Here is a 17,517-nt window from a genome sequence, read left to right as displayed (position 1 = left end):
ACTTTTGTTGCTCTTGTAATACCACTGCCACGGCCAGCAGGTGGTGCTGTGGCTCTGGTTAAACAGAGGGAGGGCAACAGCGCCGCACACAGACAACATGGGGTATTGCAGGCAGACTGCTATTAATTGTTTATTGGGGAAAAACTGCGAGGAGTTTATTTTCACACTACTGATAGCTTAGTTGCACTACTGATTATTTTCCTTTTTGTCTCCTCCAGGCCACCATCCAACACCAAGCTGAACACCATCATGGGCAGCGAGGACTCGTTGGAACCTGATTGCAAGGGAGATGCTGGGACAGATGGGGAAAACTTGGCTCCTCGCAGGCCTAACACACTGAGGCTGCGTAGGGCACTGATTACGGGATCAGGTGAGATTACAGTGGCAGGTGGGTCAGACACTGACCTTTCCCTCTCTGGGCCTGGGCAGTGCAGTGGGTCAGACACTGTCCTTACCCCCTCTGGGACTGGGTGGTGCAGTGGGTCAGACACTGTCCTTTCCCCCTCTGGGACTGGGTGGTGCAGTGGGTCAGGCTCTGTCCTTTCCCCCTCTGGGACTGGGTGGTGCAGTGGGTCAAACACTGTCCTTTCCCCCTCTGGGACTGGGTGGTGCAGTGGGTCAGACACTGACCTTTCCCTCTCTGGGCCTGGGCAGTGCAGTGGGTCAGACACTGTCCTTACCCCCTCTGGGACTGGGTGGTGCAGTGGGTCAGACACTGACCTTTCCCTCTCTGGGCCTGGGCAGTGCAGTGGGTCAGACACTGTCCTTTCCCCCTCTGGGACTGGGTGGTGCAGTGGGTCAGACACCGTCCTTTCCCTCTCTGGGCCTGGGCAGTGCAGTGGGTCAGACACTGTCCTTTCCCTCTCTGGGCCTGGGCAGTGCAGTGGGTCAGACACTGTCCTTACCCCCTCTGGGACTGGGTGGTGCAGTGGGTCAGACACTGACCTTTCCCTCTCTGGGCCTGGGCAGTGCAGTGGGTCAGACACTGTCCTTTCCCCCTCTGGGACTGGGTGGTGCAGTGGGTCAGACACTGTCCTTACCCCCTCTGGGACTGGGTGGTGCAGTGGGTCAGACACTGACCTTTCACCCTCTGGGACTGGGTGGTGCTGTGGGTCAGGCTCTGTCCTTTCCCCCTCTGGGACTGGGTGGTGCAGTGGGTCAGGCTCTGTCCTTTCCCTCTCTGGGCCTGGGCAGTGCAGTGGGTCAGACACTGTCCTTACCCCCTCTGGGACTGGGTGGTGCAGTGGGTCAGACACCGTCCTTTCCCCCTCTGGGACTGGGTGGTGCAGTGGGTCAGACACCATCCTTTCCCCCTCTGGGACTGGGTGGTGCAGTGGGTCAGGCACTGTCCTTTCCCTCTCTGGGACTGGGTGGTGCAGTGGGTCAGACACTGTCCTTTCCCACTCTGGGACTGGGTGGTGCAGTGGGTCAGGCTCTGTCCTTTCCCCCTCTGGGACTGGGTGGTGCAGTGGGTCAGGCTCTGTCCTTTCCCACTCTGGGACTGGGTGGTGCAGTGGGTTTGAAACTTAATGGAGAATGATGGCATGGAAGTCCCCTCTGTCTACTGAATATAAACATCCCATATCAAATTAGTTTGGACAGCTTCAAACCCAATTCCCAGTGGGCATGAAAACTGACCCTTGGCAGTAAATCCCACTTCGAAAAGAAAGCATATGCTCACTTGTGTGGGGAATGGGAGATGGGGGAATGGGAGATGGCGCAATGGTCGAGCAGGGGGCATTCTTCAGAGGCTGGTTCTGGGGGGCAAGGGGTTCAAACAATATCAACAGCCAATCCAACTACAAGAAAATGTGGTAGGTGGGATGATGAGTGGAGAATGACACTGGGGAGGGAACATCACCCCACAGCCCAGCCCTGCTCTGCCCTGTGACCTCAATCACCGAGAGGGACAGGAGCAGCCACACCATGGGACCACCTCACAGACTGTAGCAGTATGGTTATGCTAGCATAGTGGTTATGTTACTGGACTAGTAATCCCTGGAGTAATGATCCAGAGACACGAGTTCAAATTCCACCACGGCAGCTGGGGAATTTAAATTCAGTTAACTAAATAAATCGGGACTAAAAAGCTACTATCAGTAATGGTGACCATGAAACTACCAGATTGCCGTAAAATCCCATCTGGTTCACTAATTTCTTTTAGGGCAGGAAATCTGCCGCCCTTACCCAGTCTGGACTCTAGACCCACAGCAATGTTAACTGCCCTCTGAAATGGCCTAGCAATTTTAGCGTTGTATAAGGTGGTTCACCACCACCTTCTCAAGGGCAATGAGGGTTGGGCAATAAAGGGTGGCCTTGCCAGTGACGCCCACATCCCGTGAATGAATTAATAATAAAAAAAGGATGGGCATTCAATTGCCCACTTCATGAGAATAAATAAAACACATTTTGGGCATGTAGCCAGAAAAAGAAAGACTTTTATATAGCGCCATTCGCTATAAGACCAAAGCGCTTTACTTTTGAAGTGTAGTCACTGTTGTAATGTGGGAAACGTGGCAACCATTTTTGCGCACAGCAAGCTCCCACAAGGAGCAATGTAATAATGACCAGATAATCTGTTTTTAGTGATGTTGGTTGAGGGATAAATATGAGCCAGGACACCAGGGAGAACTCCCCTGCTCTTCTTTGAAATAGTGGCCGTGGGATCTTTTACATCCACCTGAGAGAGCAGATGGGGGGGCCTCGGTTTAATGTCTCATCCGAAAGACGGCACCTCCGACAGTGCAGCGCTCCCTCAGCACTGCACTGGGAGTGTCAGCCTGGATTTTGTGCTCAAGTCCCTGGAGTGGGAAACTTGAACCCACGCCACAACCTTCTGACTCCGAGGCGAGAGTGCTACCGACTGCGCCAAGTCTTGCTCCCTGTTCTTCATGCTGTTTCCCCCCCCCCGCCCCCTGTCTCTGACCCATCAGGTGTCTGCGAGGATTCAGACAGCACCGCCAGCACCCCGGAGGAGACGGGCTACGGCAGACGGACCCACAGCTCCACCTCCAGCTTCGGCAGTCAGCATTCCAAAGTCTCCGGTGAGTGAATCTCGGCGTGTCTGTTAAACAAAACGAATCGTCTTCGAATGGAGGGCAGAACCATCAGGGAAGGGTGAACAGACTGGGAGAAGGCTGAGAGGTGACCTGATAGCGTTCTTCAAGATTATGAAAGGGTTTGATAGGGTAGACATAGAGAAGATGTTTCCACTTGTGGGGGAATCCTAAACTAGGGGCCATAAATATAAGATAGTCACTAATAAATCCAACAAGAAATTCAGGAGAAACTCCTTTACCCAGAGAGCGGTGAGAATGTGGAACTCGCTACCACAGGAAGTGTTTGAGATGAAAGCGTTAATGCATTTAAGGGGAAGCTGGATAAACACATGAGGGAGAAAGGAATAGAAGGATATGCTGATAGATGAAGTAGGGTGGGAGGAGGCTCGAGTGCAGCGTAAACACCGGCATTGGGCTGTTGGGCCGAATGGCCTGTTCCCGTGCTGTAACATTCTGTGTAATTCCATTATATTCCAAGTAATTTCATGCAATTCCTTGTAATGCAGGCTACAGCTCCGAGCACTCGCGCTACGTCAGTCTCTCAGAGCCGACCCGAAGACGCAAACTGTCGTCCACCAGCAGCGGCCTGTCCTCGGGGCCCAGCAGCGCGGTCGACATCGAGGGCGGAGCCAAGGACCTGACGTTCGAGAGGCCCCCTCGACCCTTCCGACCCTCCGATCGATCTTCAAGGTAAGGAAGAAATTCAGGGGGGGTCCCACTGATGTGAGGTTAGAAAGAATGGAAGAACTTCCATTTAGACAGTGCCTCAGGGCGTCCCAAAGCGCTTTACAGCCAATGAAGTGCTTTTTGAAGTGCAGTCACTGTTGTAATGTAGGGAAATGCAGCAGCCAATTTGCTCACAGCAAGCTCCCACAAACAGCAGTGTGATAATGACCAGATCATCTGTTTTTGTTATGTTAATTGAGGGATGAATATTTGCCCAGGACACACCTCTGTTCTTCTCCTAAATACTGGCTGAGAGATCTTTTACCTCCAACCAAGGGGGCGGACAGGAGCTCGGCTTAAACCCTCATCTGAAAGACGGCACCTCTGACCGTGCTGCGCTCCCTCAGTACCGCACTGGGAGTTTCAGCTTGGATTTTGCGCCCAAGACTCCAGAGTGGGGTCTCGAACCCATGACCTTCTGACTCGGAGGCAAGCGTGCTACCCACTGAGCCACGGCTTGATGGAGCAGCGTATTAAAAACATTTATTCGTTCATGGGATGTGGGCGAGGCCGGCATTTATTGCCCATCCCTAATTGCCCTTGAGAAGGTGGTGGTGAGCCACCTTCTTGAACCACTGCAGTCCATGTGGTGACTTTGTCGTAGTGGTTTGGTACAACTGAGTGGCTTGCTAGGCCATTTCAGAGAGTAGTTAAGAGTCGACCACATTGCTGTGGGTCTGGAGTCACATATAGGCCAGACCGGGTAAGGACAGCAGATTTCCTTGACGAAAGGGCAATAGTTGAACCAGTTGGGGTCTCCGCTTTTTAATTCCAGCTTTATTTAATTAAGTGAACTCCCCAGCTGGTGGGATTTGAACTCTCCTCTCCGGATCATTAGTCGAGGCCTCTAGATTACTAGTCCAGTAACACAACCACTGTGCTACCGTAAGCCCGACGTTGGTATGCTGTAACTTAACCCGGCAGTTATTCTAGCCTGATATCTGTAGAAGTCGACATGACGTCGACCAGCTCTTCTCTTTAATAATCTGCATGTGCCTAACCTTGTGCATTCCAGGCGGAAGAATGGGACACCGGAGAGCTACCCATCATGGGTCAACGACACCAGGGTTAACGCCGACGACATTGTGGAGAAAATCGTGCAGAGCCAGGACTTCACGGACGGCAGTAACTCAGAGGGTAGGGGAAGCACGGCAGCCAGCGGGATCGAGCCCGCCCCCACCCCCCAAACCCAGAGTATAAAGTTCGAGGGTCTGGAATTCCCCCGAGTTACCACCCCCCCCACCCCCCTCACTAGCTGGAGGTCTGGTGAGATGGAACGCCCGGCCACCTCGCCAGGAGGTAGCTGTGGGCCCCACCTTCGCCAAGGTCTGTGGCATCCAGGTCATGCAGCGGTGCCTGCTGTCAGAAAGAAAGAAAGACTTGCATTTCTACAGCTCCTTTTACGTCCACCGGACGTCCCAAAGCACTTTCCAGTCAATGAAGCACTTTCTGAAGTGCGTTCACTGTTGTAATGTAGGAGTGATTGGGTCAATTGGGCTTATACTCGCTGGAGTTTAGAAGAATGAGAGGGGATGTCATTGAAACTTATAAAATTCTAACAGGACTAGACAGACTAGATGCAGGAAGGATGTTCCCGATGGTCGGGGTGTCCAGAACCAGGGGTCACAGTCTAAGGATAAGGGGTAAGCCATTTAGGACAGAGATGAGGAGGAATTTCTTCACCCAGAGAGTGGTGAACCTGTGGAATTCTCTACCAGTTGAGGCAAACTCATTAAATATATTCAAGAAGGAGTTAGATATATTTCTTAAGGCTAAAGGGATATGGGGAGAAGGCAGGGACAGGGTACGGAGTTTGGATGATCAGCCATGATCTCATTAAATGGTGGAACAGGCTCGAGGGGCCGCATAGAAACATAGAAGATAGGAGCAGGGGTAGGCCATTCGGCCCCTCGAGCCTGCTCCACCATTCAATGTGATCATGGCTGATCATCCAAATTCCTACTCCTGCTCCTATCTTCTATGTTTCTATGTAACACGGCACCCAATTTGCACACAGCAAGATCCCACAAACAGCAATGTGATAATGACCAGATCATCTGTTTTGCTGATGTTAGATTGAGGGATAAATATTGGCCAGGACACCGGGGATAACTCCCCCTGCTCTTTTTCGAAATAGTGCCACGGGCTATTTTATGTCCAACTGAGAGAGCAGACGGGGCCTCTGTTTAACGTCTCATCCAAAAGACGGCACCTCCGACAGTGCAGCGCTCCCTCAGCACTGCACCGGGAGTGTCAGCCTAGCTTTATGTGCTCAAGTCCCTGGAGTGGGACTTGAACCCACAACCTTCTGACTCAGAGGCAAGTGTGCTACCCACTGAGCCACAGCTGACACTGTTCGGTTGGGGGGGGGGGGGGGGTTCTGAGCGATACCTCATCTCTTTTCCCCCCTCCCCCCCAAACTTCTGTCCAAATCTGACAATGGGTCAAAGACTAAAGGGGTGGAGACTCGTCAGAACAGGTTCCTGCTCTATATTCTGGGACGTTTGTTTGGATTACACACCCGATACATTCCTCACTCCCCATTCCAGGCCCTTATTAGTAAGAGTAGGGTGGGTAACACGGGAGGCTTGTGTTGTCTATCGGAGCAGTGAGTTACACAGCAGGGGGTGGGTTGCTTTCGCTGTGCGGAGTGGGCTATGCTACCGATAGTGGGTTAAGGGGCAGGGATTGGGCAGTGCTACAGCAAGTGGGTTATGTGGTGGGTTATGGTACCGGAAGTGGTTTGTGTTACTGGGAACGGGCTGGGGTGCCGGGAGTGGGTTATGATACTGGGAGTGGTTACGTGGCGGGTTGTAGTGAAGTCTGCAGGGTCTGAACTCTGATTGTAAGTATAAATACTGACTGCGTTCCCTGTTGTGTTGCAGAAAGTGGATTGCAGCTGTTCGTGGGGCGCGATGGGTCCACATTGTTCGGGGGCGTGCAGCTCAGTAACAGGTATGAGGTTCCACCCAGCAGTTTCTGTTGTGTCCCATCACTGGGCTCCAATCCATGATCTCAAGTACATGCCTGAGGGTGACTGCATCAAATAGAAAGCAACTGGCCTCAAGTAACCTCCTGTCACATGGGATGGCCACAGTTATCGGACGGGGGAATGTTGTGTTCGGGCAGAAGGTCATCTTGCCTCCTCCAAACCTGCAGTTCTCCCTGCCCCTCCAGTGCCTGTGTTGGTTCATTCTCTCGCTCTCTCCCCTCTCCTCTCTCCCTATCACTGTCTCTCTCTCTCTTCTCTCTACCCTCTCCCTCCTCTCTCCTCTTTCTCTCTCCTCTGTTTCTACCCTCTCTCTCCTCTGTCGCCCTCCTCCCTCTTTCTCTCTCCTCACTCTCTGCTCTTGCTCTTTTCATTCTCTATCTCTCTTTCTGTCTATCCTTACTCTATCTCTCTCCCTCGGGGACATCATCAGAAAACACAGCGTCAGATTCCACATGTACGCTGACGACACCCAGCTCTACCTCACCACCACTTCTCCACTGTGTATGATTTCTCAGACTGCTTGTCCAACATCCAGTTCTGGATGAGCAGAAATTTCCACCAATGAAATATTGGGAAGACTGAGGCCACTGTTGTCAGTCCCTGCCACAAACTCCGTTCCCTCGCCATCAACTCCATCCCCTCTCCCTGGCCACTGTCTGAGATTGAACCAGACTGGTCACAACCTTGGTGTCGTATCTGACCCTGAAATGAGCTTCCGACCCCATATCCACTCCACCACCAAGACCGACTATGTCCACCCTCTCGAATATCTCCGCCCCTGCCTCAGCTCATGTGCTACTGAAACTCTCATCCAGGCCTTTGTTGCCTGAACTACTCCAAAGCTGTCTTGGCCAGTCCCCCATCTTCCACCCTCCAATAAGCTCATCCAAAACTCGGCTGCCCATGTCCTAACTCTCGCCAAGTCCCCTTCACCCATCACCCCACTAAGCTCGCTGACCTACAATTGGCTCCCGGTTAAGAAACGCCTCGATTTTTAAAAATTCTCATCCTTGTTTTCAAATCCCTCCATGGACTCGCTCTCTCCCTCTGTAACCTCTTCCAGCCCTAGCTGGAAGGGATATGGGGAGAAGGCAGGGACAGGGTACTGAATTTGGATGATCAGTCATTAAATGGCGGAGCAGGCTCGAGGGGCCGAATGGCCTACTCCTGCTCCTATCTTCTATGTTTCTATGTTGTCTGATTATAATCCTGTGAAGCGCCTTGGGACGTCTTGCTATGTGAAAGGTGCTATATAGAAACATAGAAAACTAGGAGCAGGAGTCGGCCATTCGGCCCATTCAATATGATCATGGCTGATCCTCTATCTCCATACCATATTCCCGTTCTCTCCCCATACCCCTTGATGCCTTTTGTGTCTAGAAATCTATCTATCTCCTTCTTAAATATATTCAGTGACTTGGCCTCCACAGCCTTCTGTGGGAGAGAATTCCACAGGTTCACCACCCTCTGAGTGAAGAAATTTCTCCTCATCTCAGTCCTAAATGTCCTACCCCGTAGCCTGATAAATGCACGTTGTTGTTTCGACACCGATTTCATCAGTTTCGACACCGATTTCATCATCGCTCTTCATTTGTCCTCGCAGGTGGTCCGTGAGTGACTACATGCCGGTGGTGATCGGGGGCCGCTGAGGCGACGTGCCAGCGCGGGATCAGGCTGTGCTCTCGGCGCCGGGCTCCGCCAGAAGCTTCAGTCGGCACTTGGCCTGATCGGGGATGGTGATTGGACAGACGACAGGCCTGGGAGGAGTTCTGGACGACCACTGTTGTATGAACCAGAGGGCTCACTTGGTGTGGGTGGGGGGGGGGGGGAGGGGCAGATTGGGAAAATCCACAATGCAAACAAATGGTTCGTTCCAGACAGCGGGAGCACTTTAAACCTTTCAAGATGGAAGCTGGAAGTCTGTGCGTGTGCGGCTCTTTGCACTGCACCTGGGTGGCACAGTTTCCCAAGGGAACCATGGCGGGGGGGGGGGGGGTTCTCTGCAATTGGCTTCAGTGCTCCTTGGGCTAGGTGAGGGGGGGGTCAGGGGCCAAAAGTCGATCGATATCGTAGAATGATACAGCACACGCGGTCGCCCCATCGTGCCTGTGCCGGCCCTTTGGAAGGACTATCCAATTAGTCCTGCTCTCTCTCCCCCCCCCCACTCACCCCTACACTTTCCCCTGTAAATGTTCTTGCTTTCAAGTATTGATCTAATTCTTCACAACTTGCTGCAAACCACTGGACAGGAGGCAAAGCAAGACTGCGCCCACACAAAAGGGGAATTTAATTCGCGCCAGCACCTCCAACCTTCATGATCCATCCTTCAAACTGGGCTAACACTTGGACCGCCACCAACATGGAACACGAGGTGGCTGCCCCAGCAACTCTTTGATTGATTGGCTTAGAAATGCACAGCGATACGATCCTTCCAAGATGAGGAACAGCCTGTTTGCTGGACTCGATTTTAGACAATCGTGTCCATGGAGTAGGACTAACTGGTTTCTTTCACTGCAGCTATCCAGCAGAGAGCGTGGGTTTGGGGGGGGTTCTGAGGCCGGGCGTGAGGACCTCCTTTGAGGCGGGCCCCAATAGCCTGCCCACACCCACTGTCTGGCCACTTTGGCCAGGCACGTATTGGAGGTTGGCACCGGGCAAGGAGTCGATAGCTTCAGGCGAGCACGGGGGGGTGGGGAGGAGAAAATCAGTGGTGGATAACTGAAAGGAGAAAGACTTAAAGATTTCAGTGTGAAGTGACTGTAAATTGACGCCTGTACTGTACTGCACACGGGGGAGTCGAGATGTATATTTAATGCGACGTGATGTCGGAGAATCCAGATCTTAATATATTTTGATACTCAACGCAAGTGTGTGGATTGTCATTTCATTTTGGATTGTAGTTTAAGGAAGCACAGGCCAAAGAGCGGGCGTTTCAGGCAATGCGAATGATTTAAACAGTCCAGCTCATGCACCAAGCTCAGCAATATTCTGGTACTTTCCAGACTGCTCATCTGCTGCTGCAGTGCTTCCCAAAACTTCCATCTCATTCCTGCCACTTCCATTAGGAGCCACTTGGCAGCGATCAGCAAGCTCTCTGGCTTCCGAGTCACAAGCCCCACTCCAGAGACTCGAGCACATAATCTCGGCTGACGCCCCCACAGTGCTGAGGGAGTGCTGCACTGTCGGAGGTGCCGTCTTTTTCGGATGAGGCGTTAAAGAGGCCCCCTCTGCCCCCTCGAATAGACGGAAAAGATCCCACGGCCACTCTTTAGAAGAGCAGCAGAGGCCTCCTGGGCCAATATTTATCCCTCGCACAACATCACTAAAAACGGATTATGTCGTCATTATCACATTGCTATTGGTGATATCTTGCTGTGCGCACACAGACTGCCACATTTCCGACATTACACACTCGCACTCTCTCTCTCCATGGCGATGCTTTCTGGAAGAGAGGCTGTTGAGGGGTAAATTCACCCCAACAGCCTCCCAACTGAATCGACAGCACAGAAATGAACTTGAGGTAGTACAGTTAGACACCATGCTTTCCCCCTCTGGGACTGGGCGGTGCGGTGGGTCAGACTCTGTCCTTTCCCCCTCTGGGACAGGGTGGTGCAGTGGGTCAGACACTGTCCTTTCCCCTCTGGGACTGGGTGGTGCAGTGGGTCAGACTCTGTCCTTTCCGCCTCTGGGACTGGGCGCTGCGGTGGGTCAGACACTGTCCTTTCCCCTCTGGGACTGGGCGCTGCGGTGGGTCAGACACTGTCCTTTCCCCCTCTGGGACTGGGTCAGACACTGTCCTTTCCCCTCTGGGACTGGGTGGTGCACTGGTTCAGACACTGTCCTTTCCCCCTCTGGGACTGGGCGGTGCGGTGGGTCAGACACTGTCCTTTCCCCCTCTGGGACTGGGCAGTGCGGTGGGTCAGACACTGTCCTTTCCCCCTCTGGGACTGGGTGGTGCAGTGGGTCAGACACTGTCCTTTCCCCCTCTGGGACTGGGCGGTGCGGTGGGTCAGACACTGTCCTTTCCCCCTCTGGGACTGGGCGGTGCGGTGGGTCAGATACTGTCCTTTCCCCCTCTGGGACTGGGTGGTGCAGTGGGTCAGACACTGTCCTTTCCGCCTCTGGGACTGGGTGGTGCGGTGGGTCAGACTCTGTCCTTTCCCCCTCTGGGACAGGGTGGTGCAGTGGGTCAGACTCTGTCCTTTCCCCCTCTGGGACTGGGTCAGACACTGTCCTTTCCCCTCTGGGACTGGGCGCTGCGGTGGGTCAGACACTGTCCTTTCCGCCTCTGGGACTGGGCGGTGCATTGTGTCAGACACTGTCCTTTCCGCCTCTGGGACTGGGCGGTGCAGTGGGTCGGACACTGTCCTTTCCGCCTCTGGGACTGGGCGCTGCGGTGGGTCAGACACTGTCCTTTCCCCTTCTGGGACTGGGCAGTGCGGTGGGTCAGACACTGTCCTTTCCCCCTCTGGGACTGGGCGGTGCAGTGGGTCAGACACTGACCTTTCCCCCTCTGGGACTGGGCAGTGCGGTGGGTCAGACACTGTCCTTTCCCCCTCTGGGACTGGGCGGTGCGGTGGGTCAGACACTGACCTTTCCCCCTCTGGGACTGGGCAGTGCGGTGGGTCAGACACTGTCTTTTCCCCCTCTGGGACTGGGTGGTGCAGTGGGTCAGACACTGTCCTTTCCCCCTCTGGGACTGGGTGGCGCAGTGGGTCAGACACTGTCCTTTCCCCCTCTGGGACTGGGTGGTGCAGTGGGTCAGACACTGTCCTTTCCCCCTCTGGGACTGGGTGGCGCAGTGGGTCAGACACTGTCCTTTCCCCCTCTGGGACTGGGTGGCGCAGTGGGTCAGACACTGTCCTTTCCCCCTCTGGGACTGGGTGGTGCAGTGGATCAGACACTGTCCTTTCCCTCTCTGGGACTGGGTGGTGCAGTGGGTCAGACACTGTCCTTTCCCCCTCTGGGACTGGGTGGTGCAGTGGGTCAGACACTGTCCTTTCCCCCTCTGGGACTGGGTGGTGCAGTGGGTCAGACACTGCCCTTTCACCCTCTGGGACTGGGTGGTGCAGTGGGTCAGACACTGTCCTTTCCCCCTCTGGGACTGGGTGGCGCAGTGGGTCAGACACTGTCCTTTCCCCCTCTGGGACTGGGTGGTGCAGTGGGTCAGACACTGTCCTTTCCCACTCTGGGACTGGGTATCAATCTTGGGTCAAACTGATGGGTTAAATGTCTTTGCTACCAACTGGCTATGAGTTAACCCAACATTTTCAGGGAATTAACTGGAGTAACTTGTCAGGGTTTGGCTTTATCGTCACATTCTGCTTCCTGATACTGTTGACTCTGGGCATCAAAATTCAACTGAGAGGATTGAAACATTCAGTGGTTATCTGAGCGAGCCCGTGAAAAGAAAGCTTTAAAATTCCCATCGAAAATGACGTTGAAATACTCCCTGTAGATGTTTAACAAATCTTAAAGGGGTGTGGTCAGCCCAGAACCCTGGTGGGGACTTTTCTCTCATGGTTTTACAGACACAAGAGAATTGTGTTTTAGGGCACTAGGGGAATCAAGGGACATGGGCATAGTGTGGAAAAGTGGAGTTAAAACATAAGAACATAAGAAATAGGAGCAGGAGTAGGCCATTCGGCCCCTCGAGCCTGCTCTGCCATTCAATAAGATCATGGCTGATCTGATTTTGGCTTAACTCCACTTTCCTGCCTGCTCCCCATAGCCCTCGACTCTCCTGTAGCTCAAATATCTCTCTCTGCCTTGAAAATATTCAGTGACTCCGCCTCCACCGCTCTCTGGGGTAGAGAATTCCAAAGATTCACGACCCTCAGAGAAGAAATTCCTCTTCATCTCCATCTTAAATGGGCGACCCCTTATCCTGAAACTATGCCCTCTAGTTCTAGTCTCCCACCACGAGGTAAAAGTTCAGCCATGATTTTACTGAATGGCGGAGCAGGCTCGATGGGCCCTAGGGCCTACTCCTGCTCCTATATCTTATGTTCTTATACACAGTGCATCAGGGGGACACATTTCACGTGCTTCACCAGTTAGTAAATTCCCTGCATAATATAAAAACTGAGGCAGGCAGACCAATAGGTTCCATTCTCGGTCTGTGTGGAGTTGGTTGACTTTAGATCAGGTCACATCATTTTAAATCCAAGATCGACAGATTTTTTTTTTTGCTGGCCGTGGGTATTAAGAGTATATGGAGCCCAAAGGCGGGTGGATGGAGATCAGCCACAATCTCGTTGAATGGCGGAACCTGGCTCGAGGGGCTGATTGGCCTCCTCCCGTTCCTATGTTAAGGTGGGGCAATCAGCCCATGGATTCCCTGCCTGATCGCCACTCAGTGACTCCACTGGGAAATGCAGGCAGGTGGGCATCGAACAAGGACTGGGATTGGGCTGGGCTGGGCTGCGAGGCCTCCCACAGTCAAATGGACACTTAATGACTTGCATTTATACTTTAGCGCTGCTCACGACCTCAGGATGTCCCAACGCACTTTCCAGCCAACGAAGTACTTTTTTGAAGTGTAGTTGCTGTTGTAATGTAGGAAACGCGGCAGCCAATTTGCGCACAGCAAGCTCCCACAAACAGCAATGTGATAATGACCAGATATAGGGATGTTGCTTAAAGGATAAATATTGGCCCAGGAAACCGGGGAGAACTCGGATGCTCTTCTTCAAAATAGTGACGTAGGATCTTTTATGGCCACCTGAGAGGGGGCAGATGGGGCTCCCTTGGTTTAACGTCTTATCTGAAAGACGGTACCTCCGACAGTGCAGCACTCGCTCAGCACCGCACTGGACGTGTCGACCTGGATTATGTGCTCAAGTCTCTGGAGTGGGACCGACAACCTTCTGATTGCGAGGCCCACTGATCCACGGCCGACACCACCAAGGAGACTTGGAGATTCAGTGAGCAGCAGCTGTGAGGAAGCCCCGGTGAACGGACTGAGGAGACATCAGCTCTTTCCCCCCCCCCCCATTTGCAGAGTAAGCTGGTTATTCCATTGTGCAGCTTTTGCTGGCTGATGCAGAATTGGACTTTTCTATCCCCGTGCCTGAGTCATGAACTCAGGGACATTAATACACCCGGTGATTGTACGGTGTGCCAGGCCGTGGTATAAAATGAATAACCTTTCACTGACCTTTGCCCAGTCCAATGACGTGCTTACATCATAGTGTTTGTAATCAGTGTGTCACAGTCTGATAAAGACTACACCTAGATTACTTGTGTCAGCTGTGGCTCAGTGGGTAGCACCCTTGCCTGAGTCAGAAGGTTGCGGGTTCAAGTCCCACTCCAGAGACGTGACCATCAAAATCTAGGCGGACACTCTGCGGTACTGAGGGAGCGCTGCACTGTCGGAGATGTCGTCTTTCGGATGAGACATTAAACCGAGTCCCCGTCTGTCCCCTCAGGTGGACGTCAAAGATCCCATGGCATTATTTCGAAGACGAGTAGGGGAGTTATCCCCGGTGTCCTGGCCAATCTATCCCACGACCAACATCACTAAAACAGTATCTGGTCATTATCAAATTGCTGTTTGTGGGAGCTTGCTGCGCGCAAATTGGCTGCTGCGTTTCCCACATTACAACAGTGCCAGAACTTCATTGGCTGTAAAGCGCTTTGGAATGTCCGGCACTATATAAATACAAGTCTTTCTTTTACTTTTTACAGTTCTGGTCTCCATATTATAACTAGGATATAGAGGCACTGGAGAAGGTGTAAAAAGATTTACACAGATGAGAGATAATAGCTATCAGCAAAGACTGAACAGGCTGGGGCTCTTTACTCTAGAACACCGAAGGCTGAGAGATGACCTGATTTTTTTTAATTACGAAGGGGTTCAATAGGATAGACGTAGAGATGATGTCTCTGACTGTGTGTGTGGGGGGGGGGGGTTCCAAACCTCGGGAGCCATCAATATAAGAAAGTTGCGAATAGATCCAATAAGGAATTCAGGAGAAACGTCTTTTCTCGCGGTTGATGGAGGAGGGGGGGGGGGGGGTGAGGTGGAGAGGTGGGGAGGGGAGGGGAGGGAGGTGGAGGGGAGAGAGGTGGGGAGGGGAGGGAGGTGGAGGGGAGGGAGGGAGGTGGTGGGGAGAGGGGGGGAGGTGGAGGGAGGTGGAGGGAGGGAGGTAGAGGGGAAGAGGGAGGGGGAGGGGAGGGAGGTCGGGGCACAGGAGACCAAAGGTCTCCTTGCGGGGCTTGGGGGAGCTCTCTTGTTCCTGCTGTCCCACGAGGAAGCTACGAAACTTCTAAAACAAACCTACCTCGCTGGGTCGTTTCTGTCCCCGGCTCTTGAGTTCCCTTCAGGTTTGGCGACAAAGCCTGGGGTTAATAGTGCAGGCAGGTCTCGATGATGTTACCGTGACCGGCTCAGCACAATTAGGCAAGGACCTGGCCAGCTTTGGGCGTGTGTCCTTGGCGCCAGCAATGTAAAATTGGGGACGGGCGGGGTGTAAAAACTCCCCCCTCGGGAGGAAGCCACAGGCTTTTAAGTGAACCAAACCGGCAGTGGCAGGAAGTTGCTGCAGTTTCAAAATCCTGGGTGTTACACATTGCGCAAAAGAGGACAGACACACTTGAGAGAACATTGTGTTCAGTGCAACAAAGCCAAGTGCAGGGATGGGTAGAGCTACACGACCTTGCCTCGAGAGAGAGAGAGAGAGAGGTATCACAAAAAGAAAATACTGCAGATGCTGGCAATCTGAAATAAAAACAGAAAATGCTGAAATACTCAGCAGGTCAAGCAGCATCTGTGAAGAGAGAGAGAAACAGAGTTAACGTTTCAGGTCGATGACCCTTCGTCAGAGAAATAGAGGTGTCACTTGGGTTGAGACAGAACTGGTTGAGCAGCCTTTTGGCGTCAATGACGAGCTGTCTGCTCAATGGCAGGTGCTCAGGAAGAAAGAAAGAAAAAGAAAAAGAAAAAACGAAAGGAAGAAAAAAAGAGAGAAAATGAAAGGGAGAAAGATAGAAAGAAAAAAGAAAGGTTTTCATTGTTCTAGCTTTACAAGTACTTCCGAACTGCAGTCACTGCTGTAATGTACAACAACTACTTCATATAGTGCCTTTAATCTCGTAAAACGTCCCAAGGCGCTTCACAGGAGCGACTATCAAACAAAAATTGACACCGAGCCACACACAAGGAGATATTAGGGACAAGTGACCAAAAGCTTGGTCAGAGAGGTAGGTTTTAAGGAGCGTCTTAAAGGGGGAGAGAGAGAGAGGCGGAGAGGTTTAGGGGAGGGAATTCCAGAACCTAGGCAGGCCCGATTTGTTTACAGCAGGAGATCGTATTCCGCGAGATCGTATTCCGCACTATCGTGGCGACCAGTAGCCTTGAGGATAACAAAACAATCGGGCGCTGCTCGTGGACTAAGTATATGAACCCAGAAGGAATAAACAGTGGCTCTGTCCCTCTGACCTATGTTAGTCTAACATACAGACCGTTAATCTTATTAAGAGGACTGTGCCTCATCCACTCACCAACGTCAGGATTGAGGTGAACATTTTTTTCCCAGAAAAGTCCAGTTTACTGCCGGGACAAGGCAGGAAATGATGCCGGTTGTATTCACGCACATCCACCCCCACCCCCACCCCAGTCAATCAGTGTGAGGCTGTTTATCAGCAGTCACGGCAATTAATCTGTCGTCTCTAAACTTGCTTAATAAATTGATGTACAGGATCTGACAGGCCCCTGTATAGCTCACAGAGGTACGGCAAGAATCCTTCAGAGGTTGACCGTGTCGACCGTGGCTCAGTGGGCAGCTCTCTCGCCTCCGAGTCAGAAGGTCGTGGGTTCAGGTCCCACTTCCAGGGACTCGAGCACAAAATCCAGGCCGACACTCCCAGTAGCAGTACCAAGGGAGTGCTGCACTGTCGGAGGTGCCGTCTTTCAGATGAGGTTTTTAAACCGAGGCCCTGTCTGCCCCCTCATGGTGGACGTAAAAGATCCCCCGGCACTACTGTGAAAATGAGCTGGGGAGTTCTCCTGACAAACATTTATCCCTCAACCAACAGCTAATAAACAGATTATCAATGTCATCATCACATTGCTGTTGCTGCGCTCAAACTGACTGCCGCGCTTCCCTACATTACAACAGTGACTACGCTTCAAGAGTGCTGCGGGATACCCTGCATCTGTGAAAGGCACGATATAAATGCAAGCCTTTCTTTTCACTCGCCGACTCAAGTCAGTCCCCCGGCCTGTACATGAAGCCTCCTGCTCCAAACCGCACAAGAATGTTATACAAATCAAAAAAAAAAGCAATGCTGGAAACACACGGCCGGTCAGTCAGCCGGCCAGGACGGACAGGTTAACGGTTCGGGTGCGGTCCCTTTCTTCAAAAACCAAGCCAAAATGTTAACGCTTCTGTTGCCCGGCCTGCAGAATTCGGGGGTCAATGTTAACCTCATTCGCCGGGCGGTAATTCCACGGGATCCGGTGGAACGCCGACTTTACCGGGGGGGGGGGGGGTCGCTCGGCCCGATTGCCTGCCTCTGTTCCACGGCCACGTTCACGCCCGGGTGGCCCTGGAGATGGAGCACGCGGTGTCCGCCGGCACGTTCGAGGCCTTCCTAAGGGGCATAATTTCAGAATAAGGAGGGCACCCTTTTAAATCGGAGATGAGGAGGAATTTCTTCACTCAGAGGCTCGTGAATCTTTGGAATTCTCTGCCCCAGAGAGCTGTGGAGGCTGGGTTATTGAGTATATTCAAGACG

The 17,517-nt window shown here is 52.6% G+C and overlaps 1 protein-coding gene across 1 annotated transcript in view; it reads left to right on the top strand.

The window, feature by feature from the left end:
- The window catches only part of LOC147096019 (early estrogen-induced gene 1 protein-like), a 46,676-nt gene extending 37,037 nt beyond the window's left edge, over positions 1-9,639 (top strand). Inside the window, exons 7-12 of the mRNA XM_085974984.1 lie at positions 219-370; positions 2,934-3,044; positions 3,566-3,749; positions 4,801-4,922; positions 6,671-6,740; positions 8,381-9,639. Coding sequence (XP_085831110.1) covers positions 219-370; positions 2,934-3,044; positions 3,566-3,749; positions 4,801-4,922; positions 6,671-6,740; positions 8,381-8,426 — 685 coding nt within the window. The 3' untranslated portion in view covers positions 8,427-9,639. The remainder of the gene's footprint in view (positions 1-218; positions 371-2,933; positions 3,045-3,565; positions 3,750-4,800; positions 4,923-6,670; positions 6,741-8,380) is intronic.
- Positions 9,640-17,517: the final 7,878 nt, after the last annotated feature.

The sequence above is a fragment of the Somniosus microcephalus genome, unplaced genomic scaffold (genome assembly GCF_052327205.1).
Source record: "Somniosus microcephalus isolate GS21.2 unplaced genomic scaffold, FLI_Smic_1.0 unresolved_chr1, whole genome shotgun sequence".
Classification (NCBI taxonomy): Eukaryota; Metazoa; Chordata; class Chondrichthyes; order Squaliformes; family Somniosidae; genus Somniosus; species Somniosus microcephalus.
The sequence above is the reverse complement of the archived record's forward strand: the minus strand, read 5'-3'. Positions and strand labels throughout refer to the sequence as shown.